General features: G+C 48.4%; 1 protein-coding gene across 2 annotated transcripts in view; it reads right to left on the reverse strand.

Moving 5' to 3' along the window:
• The window catches only part of GLB1L (galactosidase beta 1 like), a 192,436-nt gene extending 175,225 nt beyond the window's left edge, over positions 1 to 17,211 (reverse strand). Inside the window, exons 1-5 of one of the 2 annotated variants that reach the window (XM_078679155.1) lie at positions 17,045 to 17,211; positions 16,876 to 16,977; positions 16,516 to 16,732; positions 15,862 to 15,989; positions 3,329 to 3,498 (exon numbers count right to left, since the gene is read on the reverse strand). In XM_078679155.1, coding sequence (XP_078535281.1) covers positions 3,329 to 3,498; positions 15,862 to 15,915 — 224 coding nt within the window. In that variant the 5' untranslated portion in view covers positions 15,916 to 15,989; positions 16,516 to 16,732; positions 16,876 to 16,977; positions 17,045 to 17,211. Of the gene's footprint in view, positions 1 to 3,328; positions 3,499 to 15,861; positions 15,990 to 16,515; positions 16,733 to 16,875; positions 16,978 to 17,034 lie in introns of both variants that reach the window. The other variant, XM_078679157.1, reaches the window with a different exon arrangement.
• Positions 17,212 to 19,102: the final 1,891 nt, after the last annotated feature.

Below are 19,102 nucleotides of genomic sequence, written 5' to 3' on the forward strand. Positions count from 1 at the left end.
CACTCTACACTCGCTACTAAAGTCTTCTACCCTCTGCTGTCCTCCGAGTTCTACACCTTTACTACAATCTTAAGCAGTAGCTTTTATTCCCGCCTACCCTCTCCACTCTAAACCCTTGCTATCACAATCTTAAAAAATAACTTCTACCCCTACCTGTCCGCTTCACTCTTCAAACTGAAATCCCCTTATCCAACTCCATTTTTAAAAGCTCTGATCAACGTCCCAGACAAAATCCCCACCTCAGTATTGAGAGGGGCAAGAAGCAGAACTCCTGGTGAATTAACTGCTTGTATAAAGGGTTCCAATCTAAGCACAAGCTCAGGGTCATCAATTCCAATCTCGAAACCGGGACCACAGGCTCGGTCGCAAATAACATGCACAATCATAACAGAGCATCCAAATTGACAAGAGAGCAACACCCCTCAGACAGCTCCATCAGAGGAAGGAAAAATTAAACTCTGCATCTGGAACATCAATGGCCTGGCAGCCAAATTGGTCGATTACGAGGTAGTTAATTATTTGAAAACATTTGACTCAATACTCCTCCAGGAAACCTGGGAAGATAATGTCCAGGAACTCCAAGGGTATACCTCCTACTTCGTCCCGGCAACAAAGGACTCTAACTTTGGTCGCCGTTCAGGGGGACTAATGATGTTGGCCTCAATAACCACAATGAGTTTAATACAGTCCATAGAGGCGAAAATTACACCACCTATTGCAGTACACGCTTTACAGATAAAACTTAATTTCAACAACGTGTCACAAGAAATTATAATAATTAACACCTACGTGCATCCCAAACATAAACAAAAAGCTGTAAAGGAGCTGTCAAATGAAATAAAACGGATTATGGACGAGCAAGACACCGACCACAATCATTGCTGGCGATTTCAATCTACACCTTTTGGGGTCAAGCCAAGATGAGGGCCCTGTACACAAACTCAAAGCATTATGGGGGATACCGAATCAGGGCTGAGCAAATATGAACAAACCGACAATATGGGCCAAATATCTGTGACAGGAATTAGAACATTTAAATGTAAGAGCACTGAACGGCCGCTTCTTGGAGGATAATCCACCAGTTGCTACATTTCACTCTTCAAAAACTTCCTCTTATCTAGACTTCACGTTTGTAACACTAGCCATGTTCAATAAAATAGTAACTTTTAAAATAGGCGACAATGCTCAGAGTGATCACCTACCTCAGGAAGTGCTGCTGAATGCGAGTCCGGCTGCTATACTAGGCAATAGAAATGATCCAAACAACTACCGACTGATCGCCCTTCTTGAAGTAGATGCCGAATACTACGCAGAAAGTATCTTAGATGAGTTAACCTCCTGGGCCCCCGAAAATTCCATCATTCCCATAAATCAAACCGGGTTTTGCAGTGGCCAAGGAACAACAACAAATATCCTGGCTCTCATGTTGTTAATAGATGCAGCCAAAGAACTAAAAATGCCTCTCTTCCTTTGTTTTATTGACTACACAGTCGCCTTCGACCATGTCGACCGTGCCAAACTCTGGGGGAAACTGGAAAGTTGGGGTATACCAAACACACTCTTTGATCGGCTAAAACAGCTGCACACAGATACATGGATCAGGATTAAAGTAGGCGGCGGGACACATATCTCAAAACGAATCATGACCTCGAAAGGCCTCAAGCAGGGGTGTGTCCTTGCCTCACTTCTTTTCAATCTCTTTTTAGCCGATCGCCTGGGGAGCTGGCCAGCTGTGTATCCCATGCTCCAAAACTGGCAAACAAGCTATTGTCTAACTTGTTATATGTTGATGACCTGGTTTTAATAAGTCGAAGGCTAATTGGTCTTCAGCATCTATTAAATATGACAAGCCGGTTCTCTAAACGGAATGCCCTCAAAATAAATCTTTAAAAAAACAAAATTATGGCGGATAACTACAAAAACTACAAAAAGAAGAACAATAGCTGGTTCTTAGATGGCCATCATATGGATCAAGTACAGAGGTATAAATAGCTGGGAATGTTAATGGATCACAAAAGCTCATTCAAACTTCCGCTAGAGTCCTTACGGAGAAAGGGAACCACAACGTATTTAGCACTGAAGTCACTGAAGAGACGGCTCCCGACCTCATGCTTGATCCCTTTGTACAGGTGCTGAGGGCCAAACTATTGCCGACACTGACATATGGGAGTGAGGCTCTTAAAGACAAAGACGCAGCAGTTCTTGATGTCGAAATAGCCACTCCAATAGAGCAATCTTGCTTCTTTCAAAATATGTCTCTCCGGCTCAAATACGGCTGGAATTTGGGGTCCAAAGGCAAACAGTGGAAAGAAAGAGTGCTTATGTTAAAAGCTGCCATAAGATCCGAAGTGCTGAGGTAAGATCGTTAAATTCCCACCTCTGGAATGCCTTACTTCATCAGGGAAAATGTCCACCTAGGGGATTATTTGTTCGACTCTATTGAGATATTGGGTCTGTCTGAACTCTGGGCCACTCCAACAGATCATCTTTCCTTCCAAAAAGGAGTGAAAAAAACAACATCCATGTAATCTGTCTTAGAAGACAAAGCAATTCTCACTAATAAGGCTCACGGCTGGATAGTGCTCAGTGACTACGCAAGGCCAAAACCTCAAGCCTACTTGAGTGCAGGAATCAAGATAAGAACGAAGGAAAACTTCCTAAGGCTGTATCCTGGTTAAGCTGTGTTATCCGGCTTGGGAATTAATGGCAGTCATTGTCAGTTCAGTATACTACCTGAGATATAGGAACCTACAAGAAATGCTTTTGAAACCGCTAATTGTATAAATTGAGAATATTTTATTAATGATCCTCTTTAATGTCGTTTTTAAATGTAATAATCTATGTACAATGGGAATTTTTATTGTTATGTATTTGCAAAGATTTTAATCAATCAAGCATAATAAACATTATCTTATCTTATATTATCTTCACTATTCACCCTTGGTACTATAATACTAAGCGGTAACTTCTGCTCCCTCTTACCCCCTCCATTCTACACTCTTACTACTGCAGTACCAAAGTACTACCTTCTCCCCTCTTACCCTGTGAACTCCCTTGTTACTAGTCTTAAACAGTAACATCTACACCCTCCTGCTTCCTCCATTATGCACCATTCTTACCACAATCATACGCAGTAACTTCTACACAGTCCTGTCCGCTCTTACTACCCTTATTACTACAATCCCAGGCAGTAACATTTACCCCTCTAGCCAGCTCCATTTGAACCCTTGTTACTACAATCCTAATGTTTAACTTCTACCCCCCCTACCCTCTCCTCCCTTCTTACTCCCCAAGCAGCGGCTTTCGCCGCCCCTGCGATGCCGCTTACATCTGGATGGCGTTGAGCCCGGCCATGTACATCTTCAGGAGGCGGTCCTTCCAGTACTCTGGCGGGATGCGGAAGTAGTGGATGCTTCCGGAGACGTACTGGAACTTGAGCCCATCCTTCCGGAAGCAGTCATTCTCGTAGTCAATGTTGAAAGTGGGGCTGGAGGAGGCCTAAGACAGAAAACATAGGGAGGTTAAAATCTCAAGAGCCCATACACTGGTCGAGCAGGGCCCCCCATACACTGGTCGAGCAGGGCCCTCCCTCACAATGCCAGTGCAGTGGGGCCCTGGGCAGACACTGAGGCTGCCCTAGTCAGTTCATATAGGATGCAGCATCCAGCCTGCTCAGGGGCCTCCAGGAGTTTGCTCATGTTACAGCCCTGTGGTGCCCCACCCTTCTAGGAGGGTGTTCTATTTGTACGCATGATTGTACTCTAATTATTCTGCATTTTCTGTACGGTGTAGAGATGTAGACTATGTAGTGTCTTGTATATATTTGTATAGCAGGTCCCTTCTGATCCCAGAGTGACTCCGTAGAGATGACGTAAGCGTTGGGTGTGTCTGGGTGTGTTTGAATAAAGATGATGACGCAATGCGAGTGGGGTTACCGGTTGCACTCTGAGGAAAGGCCATGCAGTACAGAGATGTGTGTGGGGCATATTCTTTTGCATGCTACCAGGCTGGGCAGGACATTAAAACTGGCGACAAGTCGGGGATCTGCCACCCGAAGATCAGAGAGTGCTCTCCCAGAGGGTTTGCTGAAGATTCAGCAAACTGCTCGTGCTTGCCATGCGTGCCTTATTCGAGGTGTTAATCGACGGTTGGCGTATGTGGGGTCAAAATGCCTCTCCATGCAGTGCAAGGTTTTTGAAGAAGGCGAAGGCCCTACAGAAACATTCAGTCACAGATGGCCGGAAACCTACTGGTAAGGCCGAAAGAAGATATACTGTGCCACAGCATAACACAGAGCAATCATTCATACAGAGAAACGCTAAAGGCAGCGACAACCAGGTTAAAGAGTGGCTGAAGGCAATATTAACCATGAGCGAAAGAGCATCAAAAGAAGGAGCATTGAAGCACACAGAAACGTTAAAGATCGTGAAGACCAGGTACAATGCATAAGGTTAAAAACGGCAGTGAACAGATAGAAGACTTAAACAGTCACTCACTAACAAAGATGAAAAAGGGGCCGTACGACATCATGCTGGTCGCGACGACATGGATGCAAGCATACAGCTCGGGATTAGACAAGGTCTGGGTAAAGCTGGTTCAAGTGGGCAGCCAGCATCGCCAGAGTGAACCCTGCCCTTGACAGCGAGAAGCTTCACGGGTAATTATGATGCCACCGCTTTCTTGAAACCGCCACTTCCTTTCAATACCGCTCAATCCTATTCATCCCTGAATTTAAGTCGAGAGGCAGAGAGGACATCCTCAATAGAGGGAACATCGTGCGACTGATTCAATCAATCAGGAGCCTGGCAGATATCAGCACATTGGATATTGAAACAATTGAGTTCAAACCCATCAAAAAACTCTCTAGTAGAGAAATAACCAAGGCAGCCTGGGTCTCAGAGGAAATAGTGATAAGGATTCTGGTGGAGGAGGCCCAACTAAAAGCTTGGGGAATCAAAATCCTCTTACATCAACAACCGGACTATCCAGAACCTTCGAAATCAAACAATCTTGATGATTCAAACAGTCTTGATCAATCAAGTCACCCACAAGCCTGACATGCCCAATCAGTCCTTAAAGGGGCCTGCAGCTCGGACGCATTACAACTTGCAGGGAAAGGGCCAGACCAAGTAACTCTACAGGAAGAATTGGACCCGGCTAGCCAGGACGATAAGCATACAAGGAGAGAGTACTTGACTCAGTATCAAACAATCCCCTGCTGGCGGCCCGCAACTCTAAATCTGCTACTGGAATGTAAACGGCTAAGGAAATATGGTATAGGACAGAGAATTTATTTTTTATATACAAGGCTTCGACCTTATCCTAATGCAAGAGACATGGTTGGAAGAACCCCTGCACCTACTCGGCTTCAAGACCCATCATTTACCAGCAACCAAAGGAGCCAAATTCAAGCACCCAAATGGCGGCCTATCAAGCGGCACTATGAAGGGGACAAGAGACGTAGATTCCATCATAACCCCTACAAATTGGCTCAAATCTCTCATTTTGGATTTATGGGACGGCAATACTAAACAACAAATGATAGTGCTAAAAGCAAACATACATCCAAGCGACAAAGCCAGAGGAGCCAAAATGGTGGGCTCGGAAATAACTAGATTATTCTCGGAAGAATCAACGATCAACCTTCTGCTGGCTGGTGACTTTATCATGCATTTACTGGGGCCGCAAAAAAGGGACAAGGACCTGGAGGAACAATTCATGGCCTGGATGATTCCCAGCCAGGAACAGGGCAAAAAGACACATTCGTCAGCTCTCACCAGGAACTTCATACGGGGGTATACACCTGTTACAACGCATTTTTTACTCCGCACTACCATTACAACGCGACTTTTACTCCGCATACCATTACAACGCATTGCGCTGGGGGGCGCTGTAGGATAGGGAATAAGTTTAATTTTCTATCCAACACCTTCCCTAGTGTCCACGGGGACTGGTGTTGGAATAGAAAATTATACTTACCACTATCCAGCGCCCCAAGGCGCTATGCGTTGTAACGGTATGCGGAGTAAAAGTCGCGTTGTAATGGTATGCGGAGTAATAGTATGCGTTATAACGTCATACATCCTCATACGGGACATGGAGCACTTAAGTCTCGTGGCACTAAATGGTCGCTTTCCGGGAAATCAGCCTCCAGTGGCAACATATCACAAAGCTATGGCAAGCTCAATAACAGATTACACTTTTGTCACTTTACAACTATGTAGCAGGATTACAAGCTTTCAGATCGGAACGCAAGAGCACAGAGACCATTTGCCCCAGGAAATCTCCGTGAGCATACACGGGCTGCCCCTGGACCAGTCAAAGGAGGATCCGGCCTCCAGCCACACTGTTAACATTAGGAGGCTAACTTGTAAAATCAGCCAACCAGATAATCTGCAAGCTCTAGCGAAGTCAATTTGGGCCAATCAAGAAGAAGCACATATTAATGCGAGAACCGGCTGGGAAAGCCTGACCAAAAATCTAGGGGATCATTATGCCACAAGAACAGGCGGTGGCTTCACCCACAGGAGAACACCCAAAACTCAGTTTGCAAGCCGGCGGCCAGGGATTCAGATCAACTATTTTCCGAATTCTAAAATAGCATATCTGCGGGCCCTAAATCTATACTACTATTATAAAGGAAGAACTTTGAACCTTTGAGGCAGGTAAACTCGGGAACCACAGCGCCAATCCACACACCCGATACATCATTGTAATCGTCAGGGTGTGCAGATGGACATAGGCTATATAAACTTAATAAATATACGTTATTTAAAAAATTTACCGAAAAAACCCTTGGAAGAAGTGCCGGCCGCGACGTGCGTGCACGACGGGAGGAGCGGCGTCCAGGAGCGTGAGGAGGACCGGCGGACATGGCGCGGGGAGGAGCGGTGAGGAGCGGCGGACAGGTGGTGAGGAGCGGCGGACAGGCGGTGAGGAGCGGCGGACAGGCGGTGAGGAGCAGTGAGCGGCGGATGAGGTAGGTTATTTATTTATGAGCGGTGAGCGGCGGAAAAATGAAGCAAAAATGAAAACCGTGAGCAAGAGGAAGCAAACTGAGCATTACAAAAGTGAGCCAAACGGTGCATTACTGGAGGAAAAAGTTACGTGTGCAGGCTACAAAAGCGTACAAAGTAAACATAGAGGTATAATACTGCAATATATGGAGAAAGGCTCCGGGGGACCCACGGACACCGTCGGGGCGGGCGGGGGCCCTGAAGCCTAATTGCTCCCGGACAACGTCGGGACGGGCTGCTAGTAAAGCTATAAATAAAACTCTACGAAGGCTCAAGACAAAGGGGAAATGAAATTTTACTTCAGAAAGCCCTCGCTCAGTTAAAAGCAACAAAGAAACAAGCATTGGCATAGCCAATAGGTCTCGCTTTTGGTATCTTGTAAGTGGGTAGTTAGGTAGAATATATTTTATGTGCAGTAATATAAAGGCTGTGAGGTAACAAGGGAAAAAAAGATATGTGCGCCTTGGTAACATGTGTTTCATAGGGCTGTGTGCTACAGACAAATGTGGCAGACCTAAGGGGTGGACTTGTCATCTCAGTCAGTGTGCTGCAAACAATACATAGGAGATAGACAAGCGGCTAAAGATTCTAGACAAGTAGTACTGCTAGTAGCTTGCTCTGATGTTTGGATTTACACGAGGACATGCATTACATGGGGGCAGAAAAGGGGAAACGCTGGAGGCGCTTTACTAGTGATTAACAATAACATGAAAGACAAATGCAGCTATAAAGCTCTCTGCTTCGAAAGTTACATGATAATTAGGGCACTAGCGCCATGTGTTACTGTATTATACGTTAAACAACAATCCGGTTATGGCCCGGGATGTATCGCAGGGCATTTAAACGGGCCGGTAGTAGCCGTGGAGTTAGGTTGCTGATAATGCTAAAGTTCTGCGAAGAGAAGAGATACCAAAACGCAGTGTGACTAAATGCAGGCGGCTGATGTAAAAAGCCAGCTAATAAGCAGAGCGTGATGAAGTAATTACCTACGGGGCAATATTTGCCTCCTAGCGAGCTTGCGCTGCGTGGCTGATGAGTACCCGTAAAATGTTAGTTGCTGATACTGCCGTGTTTCCTTGAAAGTGAAAAACACAGAACACAGCGTAACTAAAAGCAAACGGCCGGTGTAAAAAAACGGCAAATGGGCGCTGCGTAATGGGGTAATTACCTGAGGGGCAGTGAATTCCTCCTAACAGTCTCACGCTTCGCGGCCGATGTTGCTGGCTGGTGTCAGCTCGCAAAGAAACGGAAGACCCAAAGTCTGGCTAGTTTATATAAACTACAAAATAATTGGCAGAGAACAAGGGGCTGGATATTCTTAAAGGTGCAGCTGATGTCAGCTCGAAAAAAGACGGCAAACCCAAAGTGTGGCCAGTTGTTATAAGCTACAACATAATTGGTCAAGAACAAGGGGCTGGATATTCTAGAAGGTACAGCTTAAGGCTGCTAACGTTCTGGATTGATAGAACAAGGAGTGCCGGTGTATATTAATTGAGAGGTTTCTTCTAACGCTCTAAATCTCGCACTATTAATTGATAATGAAACAGTAACAAGTTAAATAAGGAGATACGGCCGGCCGTGAAACTGAAAGCACGGCCAGCCATGAAAGCCTTCCGTGCACGCATACAGCAACAAACCGTTTTCTTTCACTAAGGCAGTGGCAACCAAAATACGATTTAGCTCATAACTGAAGGGTGAGAAAGAGAGTGTTGGAAGTTGAAGGATTCTAAGTACCAAGGCCAAACAAGGAAGAGGGAAAGAAAGGATGGAGGCTGAAGGCACGCTGAAGGGCGAGGGAGGCGAGGGAGTGAGGAGATTGAGAAATGCGAGAAACGTGTGAAGCAGGGGGCAGGGGTAGCGGATACTTTTGAAGTGAAGCTAAGCTTCACTTCAAAGGCTTGTTGGCACAGCGCACTCTGGGGGATGACTGTGGGAGGGGGGCGGGTGTCTGTGCACACGCTTTTTATGGCAATGCACATGCGCATTGAGCGAGCTTTCACGGGCACTGCATGGAATCGCCCAATCTCGGTAAGCTCTGTTTAAGCCCCTTTTTATCTCGCTCCGCTCAATGCGCATGCGCATTGATAGGTTGCGAGACCTAAAAAGTTATCTGGCAAGCAAAAAGGTAAGTGGAAGACACATTGTGAGCCAAGCTTTTGTACGACGTAAAAACAGACCGAAGCACAAGATTTTGGTGCACAATTAATAGCTTAGAAAACTCCAACGTTCAAGGTATCAACTCTCATTTAATGTAGGAAACCTAGGCAGCCCACCTCTTTAATCACTTCAACTTAAAAGAGGAAAGCCCCTCTACGGGACAGTTGTGGCCTTGTCAGTCCATCAAGGGAGTTCCTTACAAAAACACCAGTGCAACACGAACAAGCCTCCTTCAATTCAGGACGTTTCAGATCAAGAACCGGAGAGCCGAAGGCAAGCCGGAGGGCGCACCAGGCCCCAACTGGATACCCCCCATTTTATTCCAAACTGACCCAGACTATTGGGCTGCCGTGCTATTACTAATGTTTGAACAAATAGGAGGCGGGGGCATCATACCAGACTCCTCGGAAGGCTCCAGAACATCCCCAATTTATAAGATGGGAGAAAAGAACAAAGCAACCAGCTACCGGCTCAGAACCTGAATTGACATTGAGGAGAAATATTATGCTGGACTCCTTCAGGACGACCGGACAGCTTGGCCAAATGAAAAATCGCTTATTCCCATCAATCAGTAAAGGTATGGGAACCATCACAAACCTAGTTGCCCTGACGCTACTGATCGGTGGCATTAAACCAGCAAAACTCCCCCTCTTTCTTTGTTTCATCGATTACTCCGCAGCTTTTGACAGCATTGAAAGGAACAAACTATGGTCCGGATTAGAGAAGATGGAAATCCCAGCCGCTTTACTGAAGCAGATAATCCTCCTACATACCAACATGTGGGTCCAAGTAAAGTTAGGAACCGGCGAGTCCCTGTCTAGGAAAATACCAACAACAAGGGGACTGAAACAGGGATGTGTGCTGGCTCCGACACTTTTGAATCTGTTCATGGCAGACCTTTCATCAAAATTAAGCATCAGCAACTCTCACACTCCTAGGTTGGAGGGGTTGTCACTCTCCAATCTACTGCACGCTGACGATGTTGTGCTGATCAGCCGAACTCCAATTGGTCTTCAGCACCTGCTAGACACAACCATCAGTCATGCAGCATCTAACGACCTAACGATTAACCTAGACAAGTCGAAGGTCATGCGCCTTAGCCAGAAAAAGAACACATCCAGTTATCACTGGTATCTGGCAGGAGCACCCATGAAAGTCGTGGACGACTACAAGTATCTAGGGTGACAATCGACAACAAAGGCTCTTTCAAATTTCAAAAAGAAGCCATAATGCGGAGAAGTAACTCAAGAGCGGTAGCTTTAAAATCTCTCAAACTTAAAACTGCTGTCCCAAGCTTCAGTCCACTACTGCAGGTCTTACAAGCAAAGCTAATCACAGCTGTCACCTACAGGAGCGAGTGCCTATCACGACCAGATGTCACAATAGGTGCTATAAGTTTCTGAGTGATATAAGAGTGATAAATCTTAAAAAATTCTAATCTTCAGTTCCCTACATTGGATTTTTGTCGTTTTGGTGTCATTTTAAAGATAAAAATATTCCCTATTGTTATAAATTGGTGTTGGATTTTTATTATGGGTTGTGTCTCAATTATTCACGAAATGTGTGTTTTTAAATGCTTCACATAGCTGGCTTCGAAGTTCAGCGTGTCTGCTCGCAGCCACGTTATCAAGGGTTGAGCACGGGAATCATTTTCTAAGACCTATGCTGAGCCCTGTACTGTGTTAGTGGCATTATTGCCAGGCGCAGACCTACATTTGCCCCTACCAATAATCCACTTTCCAACAGACCGGCAATGTCAGCCGCCTGTAACAAAATTGTCCGAAACCGGCCTCCGCTGGGCGACTGGGAGGGAGCAAGAGAGCGATATATTTTCAGAGATATGGCTCTCTCCTCCCCTTTCTCTAGTGCCAGCGCTGATTTCAGCTGCCGTGCGCCACGCACACACCTCAGTGCCATAGCGCTAGCGTGTGTCCGTGATTCTAGCACATGTTTTGTACAGGAACAGTACCATTCCTGTAGAAAATACTAGGCATAGACAAGTTCAAACACTTTTCCCACCTTGGGTGCTGCACAATGCAGCACACACGCAAAGTAGGAAAAGAAAGTAGAAATAAACTAATTTTCCTCTTAATGCCTCCTTTCAGAAGGCATTAACTTTTGGTGCTAAACCCGGTGTCCGTAACTTGGAAAACGGCGACCGGGAAAAATAGGAGGAGGGATGCCACAGATCTGACCACGAACTTCGAGAGTGGGAAGTGGATCCCCTCCCGGTACCGGCTTGATACTCACACGTATTGAGCGTTACACTATTAGAACACCCGCGTACCCGGGTTGTTCTATGTCGAGAAATGTGCTACACTTATTTTCTGGTGGTTTACTGACTTCATGAACCGTAATAGGAAATTTTGACGCCTTATGATTCTACACTTTTGGACCTATAAACCCGTAGATTGTGCCACAGCCCTGAAGAGTCGTTGTGATCAAATCCACACGACGAAACACGTGTCGGCTGATTGTGGACTCAATTAAACTACCCACGTTTAAGACATACTTGGACACCTGCTTCTGCTTACTTTGGCTATAACTGTTTATGCTTACAATTTTCATGTTACCTATGTTATACCTTGTGTTTGTGTGCGAGAGTATTGCTGTTTCTACTATTGTTTGTAGATCGGGTTTTGCATCAAAATAGTGGTTGCATGGGAACGCCCACGTACCACCCATGTAACACCCACTTGGCGCTAAGTAGCACAAAACAATGCTTTGCACTGCTTTGCGCTACTTGTAGGGTATTTCCCAATGCAAAACAAGATTTGCGCTAGAAAGTAAATTGGCAAAAAAACATCGCGTCACTTTTGACCCAGCACAAAAAGTGTAGATCTGCCCCGTAGTGTCTTGTATATATTTGTATAGCGGGACCCTTTTGGTCCCAAAAGTACTCCGTAGACATTACATATGTTGTGGGTGTGTCTAGGAGGGTTTAAATAGAGCTGATGACGCAAGCCGAGTCGAGTTAAAGGTTGGTTGCACTCTGATGAATAAAGACGTGCAGTACAGAGCTCTGTGTGTGGGTATTCATGTGCATGCTCCCGGGCTGGGAACGACGCTATACACTATGGGGCACATCTGTCAACATAAGGAACTGCTAATCCTTAATAGAGATTTTTAAGGAATCAGTATTTAGGAATCGCAAGTCCTTACGCATGTAAGAATGGCTAAATAAATTGCATTTTCTACACATTCCCTATTAGTGAATCGCAAATAGGGAATGCCTTCCCATTCATTCCTATGGGCCTACAGGCTCATAGGAATGAATGGGAAACCATTTGCAATTTGCTATTACCAAATAGGTACTCGCAAATTGTGCACGCAATATCAAGGGTGCTAGGGGGCGAAAAGCCACCCTGATGCACCCCCAAAATTGGCATGTATGCACATGTGGCGCACATGCATCCTCCTCAACGTCCGATCCCTCCACAAACACACCACCGAAATCTGGGACCTCCTCGACAGCACTACCCCGGACGCAGCATTCTTTACCAAATCCTGGACCAACACCACCTCGAGACCTGGCATCGCCATCGCCATTCCCCAAGAATACAAGATGTCCAGGAAGGACCGCCCCACCCGCCCTGGAGGAGGAATCGCCATCGTCCACAAATTCACCCTCCGCCTTAGCACACTCCCGACGAGCCCACAGACCTGATGGAACACCTTCACTTCAAGATACTGGCCAGCCCTACCACCACCCTCTGGGGAACCCTCATCTAGGGACCCCCTGGACCCCGCTGACTTTTTGCCAACTCCATCACGGACATCATCTCCCTGCATGCCATAGCGTCCACCAACTACACCATACTGGGAGACCTCAACTTCCCCCTCGACAACCAACTGTCCCTCCAGGACAACCTCCACAACATTGGACTACGCCAGATCGTGACCGAACCTACGCACTCAGCAGGACACACCCTCGACCCCCTCTTAACAACAGGAAACTCCATCACCTTCAGCCACACCACCGAACTCCCATGTGACCATCGATGCGTCCACTTCACCTTCAGAACACCCACCATCCACAGACATCAGCACCTGCTCCCACGAAGAAACTGAACCAGAATCACCGACGACCAGCTAACCTCATCACTCAGCAACTCCACCCTAAACATCGCAGAAAACAACGACGCCAACACCACAGCCCGAACCCTGCAGAGATGGATCTCCGACAGCGCCAACACCATAGCCCCCCTCAAGAAAAACACCAACACCCACACCAAGAAAGCTAGATGGTTCACCACCAAACTTCGAGAGTCCAGACGCATTTGCCACCGCCTCGAAAAGGCCTGATGGAGCACCAAATCCACAAAAGCCCACAACAACTTCAGAGCCGCCTCCAACGCCCACCACCAACTCATCAGAAAAATGAGGAAAAAAGCGATTGAAGATAGAATCTCCACTCATGCACACAACAGCAAAGAACTCTTCAACATCATCCAGGAGTTGCCCAACCCACCAGCGAGTCCACCGACATCCCTCCCTCACAAGACCTCTGCGACAAACTCAGCACCCTTTTCCACCACAAAGTCAAGAGCATCTACGACAACCTTGACAAAGACAACCAACACACTGAATCCTCACTAACCACCCCAGACACCCTGAAGCCAGCGATCGACAACTGGACAGCCCTCACCACCGAAGACACACTGAAGACGATGAAGTCAATCCACTCCGGGGCCCCCATTGACCCCTGACCACACCACATTTTCAACAGAGCCACTGACACCATCGCACCCATGCTCTGCCACACCATCAACCGCTCCCTGGCAACCGCCTCGTTCCCTGAGGACTGGAAACACGCTGAGATCAACCCCCTCCTGAAGAAACCCTCGGCGGACCCCACCGACCTCGAAAACTACAGACCCATCTCCCTGCTCCTGTTCCCAGCAAAAGTCATTGAGAAAGCCATCAACAGCTAACTCACCACATTCATCGAAGAGCACAACATCCTCGACTCCTCCCAATCCGGCTTCAGAAAAAAACACAGTACAGAAACCGCCCTCCTTGCCGCAACAGACGACATCCACACCTTCCTAGACAAAGGAGAAACAGCAGCCCGCATCCTCCTCGACCTCTCAGCGGCGTTCGTAACAATCTCTCACCGCACCCTAATACGCAGACTCCACAACTCAGGGATCCAAGACAAGGCCCTCAACTGGATCCGCTCCTTCCTCTTCGGCAGAACGCAGCGGGTTAGACTCCCCCCTTTCCTCTCAGACCCTACACCTACCACCTGCGGAGTCCCCCAGGGGTCCTCCCTCAGCCGTACGCTCTTCCAAGTCTACATGGCTCCGCTCGCCCCCATCGTCAGAAACTACGAACTCAACATTGTGTTATGCGTAGACGATACCCGACTCATCCTCTCCCTATCCAACGAACCCAACACCGCCAGAGGCAACTTTAGAAAAGGCATGGAAGCTGTCGCCAAATGGATGAATAACAGCTGCCTACAACTAAACACCAACAAAACAGAAGTACTCATCATGGGCCCAAACCCCGACGCCTGGAGCGACACCTGGTGGCCCCCCGCCATCGGAAGCCCGCCCACCGCCACGGACCACGCACGCAACCTGGGAATCATCCTGACCTCAGTGCTCAAAATGGACCGCCAGATCAACTCTGTCTCATCTTCCTGCTTCCACACCCTCCGCCTCCTTCGTAAGACCTTCAAATGGATCCCCCTCGAACACCGAAAGACAGTCACTCACGCCCTGGTCACCAGCAGACTCGACTACGGCAACGCACTCTTTGCCGGAAAAAACAAAAACCTCACCCGCAAGCTACAGAACATCCAAAACGCCGCCGCAAGACTGGTCCTCAACCTGCCGAGACACTGCCACATCTCCCAGCACCTGCACACACTCCACTGGCTCCCCGTCGAAGCTAGAATCACCTTTAAGATGCTCACCCACGCACACAAGGCCCTCCACGACACCGGACCAGCATACCTGAACAGCCGACTCAAATTCCACGCACCCCAAAGGACCCTACGATCAGCCCAGCTCTCCTGCGCCGTCCCCCGCACCAGAAAGACCAGCTCGGGAGGCCGCTCCTTCTCCTTCCTCGCGGCCAAAGCATGGAACGCCCCACTGCTCCACCTCAGACAGACATCGCTCCCCATCTTCACGAGAAACCTCAAAACCTGGCTCTTTGACAGACCCTCTCCTTGATGGGCTAGAACCTGCGACCCGACCCCCTCCTCCAGCGCCTTGAGACCCTTACGGGTGAGTGGTCGCGCTTAACAAACACCTGATTTGATTTGAGAAAAATGCTATTTTGTGCATTTTTCTAAGAAATTGCAAATTAGCATCAACTTGAAGTTGACTGTAATTTGCGATTGTTAATGCAAATTCGCATTCTGAGAATGGTGCTTGCATTGCATTTAGGGAATTGCAAATTGCGATTCCTAACTGCATCCGCAAAATAGGTCATCGCAAATTTTGCGATTACCTATTCTAGGCTTTGGGTGGATGCACCCCAAAAGGCGAATTACCGGTGGCAAAGGGGCCGATTCTTGTATCACCTGCTTTAGGAACCCTAAATAATGCATCTGTGCTTTCACTGCCCTTCTAGTCCATGATCCGGGGTACACTGCGCCTACTCGCCGCACGCACGCTGCTCTCTGGTGAAGGCGCTACAAAAACTCAGTACATAAATCAATACCTCCACTTACCATCAGAACCAGGCACCCCAGGAGGGGCAGGAGGCCGGCCCGGAGGGGGGCCATGGGTGCTGTCCTCTTGGCCTGGGGCTCCTTTGACCTCTGACCTTGTCTTCTCTCACTCCTGGGATCCTCCTGGGCTGGGTGATAAAATGTAAGAAACTTTGTGATATTCACATAGTGGTTGTTGACAAAGTAATCTCGCTTTCATAGGGTGAAATACTGAACTCGCAGCTTCCGGAGGCCTCGTGAGCGCCACCCATCACAGTCCAGGTTTAAGATAAGAGCACTTTGCATGCTGGGATTTGAAGTTTCAATGTTTCCATTACAAATAAGGCCTTACATGCTGCATTATGGTATGTAAAGCAAGGCTGTGGTGAAATGCTGCATTGCATAAGACATGTGTGTCTGGGAGGATTAATTAAACAAACGTGTGCATTCTGGGAGTTGTAGTTCAGGTTCAAGCCAGCCAATGGAACAATGACTGCATGAACAAGGAAGAAAGGAAAGGGCTCGGGGTCACCCGACCACCCTATGAAAGCTTCACACGGGACAAGGGCCGCTTAGAATGGATCTTTGTACCCACCCCATCACAAGGATGAAACGCTGCACATGCCCCACCCAGTGTGAACCAGAGACACCCATCTCTGCCGCAGGCGCACTCACCCGCTGAGCACTCTGACCGGCCCTGCACGGATCCTCTCCCAGGCTCCGGTCACTGCGGGTGGAGCATCCGACCGCCCCCTCCCGGCCTGTCCTGGTCCTGCCACGGAGCCCCCTCTCCCCCCAGGGAATATCTACCCTCGGGTCACCGCCAGTCCTAGTCTGGTCCTGGGCACTGAGGCCTCTCTCCCAAGGCCTGCTTCGGTCACTGCGGCTCTCACTGAGGCCCCGGGCTCAGGTGAGGGCCCCTGTGAGCTGCATCCTTCTCCATCAGTCCCGGGAATGAACCCTCCCCCTCGGCCCGGCTACCCTCCAGTCACCAAGCACTGAACCCTCACTCCCTCGGTCACTGCCAGCGCTCACTGAGATCTGCTGTGACCCTCGGCACCTCTGAGCCCCGGTACTGAACCCTCACTCCCCGGTCACTGCAGCCTTCACTGAGGTCCCAGCTGCAGGCGAGCTCTCCTGTCATCCTCGGCACCGGCACTGAACCCTCACTCCCCGGTCACCGACAGCCCTCACTGAGGTCTGCTGTGACCCTCGGCACCTCCCTCAGCACCGCCCCGGTCACTGCCCAGATGTTGTGCCCTCTCTCCCGGTCACTTCACCCTCACTGAGCCCCCCCGCCCCCCCCCGTGACACTGATCTTCACAGGACGCACAAAAGAGACATGAAGTCAACTCTGAGGCATGTGATACCAGGGCGGCCGCGGCGCAGGGTCCTAGAGGGAGGAGGGTTGAGGGGCGGGGCAGAGCACAGGGGGGAGAGGCCAGGGTGGAACAAGGGAGAGAGGCCAGGGTAGAGAACAGAAGACAGGGGACAGAGGCCAGGGTGGAGAGCAGGGGACAGTGGAGAGAGGCCAAAGGCAGAGAGCAGGGGAGAGAGGCCAGGGTAGAACAGGGTACAGGGGAGAGAGGCCAGGGTAGAGAGCAGAGGAGAGAGGCCAGGGTAGAGAGCAGAGGAGAGAGGCCAGGGGAGAGAGCAGAGGAGAGAGGCCAGGGGAGAGAGCAGAGGAGAGAGGCCAGGGTAGAGAGCAGGGGACAGGGGAGAGGGGACAGGGGAGAGGGGACAGGGTAGAACAGGGGACAGGGGAGAGAGGCCAGGGTAGAGAGCAGGGGACAGGGGAGAGGGGACAGGGTAGAACAGGGGACAGGGGAGATAGGCCAGGATAGAGAGCAGGGGACAGGGGAGAGGGGACAGGGGAGAGAGGCCAGGGTAGAGAGGCCTGGGCAGAGAGCAGGGGACCGGGGAGAGAGTGTAGTGTAGTTCCTATTTTCCCAATAGGCTCTGCGCATTGGAATAATACCTACAGCAGTAAAGGCCTAGACCAGACGTTAACTAGGTCTACTACTGTCGATACTAGACTTAAGTTTTGGGTTTGCCAGCGTAGCTCAGAGTTCGCTAGAAACTTTCTCGAATGTTCAAGGAGGAATTAACTTCCCTGATTAGACAAGAAGGGATTTAGTTTCTGACAACCATAGAACATGACAACTTTGCTCTCCCCTAATCAAGAGTCAATCTCGAGAGTCGTGTGAGCACAAGGCAATTATTTTACTCAGTCAGTACGTGCATTCTTAGTCTCATCAGATTGTAGAGAAAAGGAAGAGACGGGCGTGTTCAATAAAAAGGTGTTATTTATTGATCAGTCTCTTTTCTCATGCAAGAGAAATGGATCGATATTATTGCAATACTTATAGTTAAGTAAAGTGCATACATTAAAAGCAGAAGTATAAAATAATACTGTAAAAACATTGATATGGTTTCTGAGCCACATGATGTTTAAAATGATTAAAAATATATTTACATACACATATACATTTGACTAAACGTACTCAACTGGTGTTTCTAAATACGCCTACCCCGTGTACCTGACCTAAGTCTAATACGAGGGCGGGAATAGAAAGTTACAGTTTAAGTTAAGTTTGTTTTTGCCAATGCCCTTGGGTCACCAGGCGCTATACAAATCGCTAAAAAAAAAAAAAAAAAAAAAAAAAAAAAGTGAATAACTAAAGAATTCTCTGTGAGGGGTTATTCAGTTCTGTACCTGGAAGTTAGGATGAATGAGGAATGGTATCTCTCTCTCTGGTCTCGATATTCCAGGCTGCCTGCAAGGGCTGCCCAGAAGCGCCGGTGCTGGGTCTCTCGGCTTGAGATAGCAGCGCGTCTCTCAGCGCGTCAGGAAGGCGGGGCTGCTGCCAGCGGGGTCTGCTCCTGCTCTCGGCTTCGGCAAGTGTGGCTGCTCCGTCTCGTCACCACGCGTGTGTTTGCATAGGGCAAGATCGGCAATATTTATACCTTAAAGGTGCCGAGATTGACGTAAGGATGGACATAGATACGTCAATAAAGATGTCATACGACTTGCTCGTTAGCACATTCTTTACTAAAGTTCTCTGTGAAATCAAAACAATGGCCGCACGGATTTTCCAGGTTGTCATAGGTTTGATTTGTTATGAGAACGTCGTATGCCTTATCAGGGGCTGGAGGAATGTCGCTTGTCTAATTAGATCTCAAGCGTTATGACCTAATCAGATAACACGTTCCTGTGCCGTAGTGTGACTGCGTCAGATAACGGTATCTGCATCATGGGGGC

This window comes from Lissotriton helveticus, chromosome 3_1, assembly GCF_964261635.1.
Source record: "Lissotriton helveticus chromosome 3_1, aLisHel1.1, whole genome shotgun sequence".
NCBI classification, from domain to species: Eukaryota; Metazoa; Chordata; class Amphibia; order Caudata; family Salamandridae; genus Lissotriton; species Lissotriton helveticus.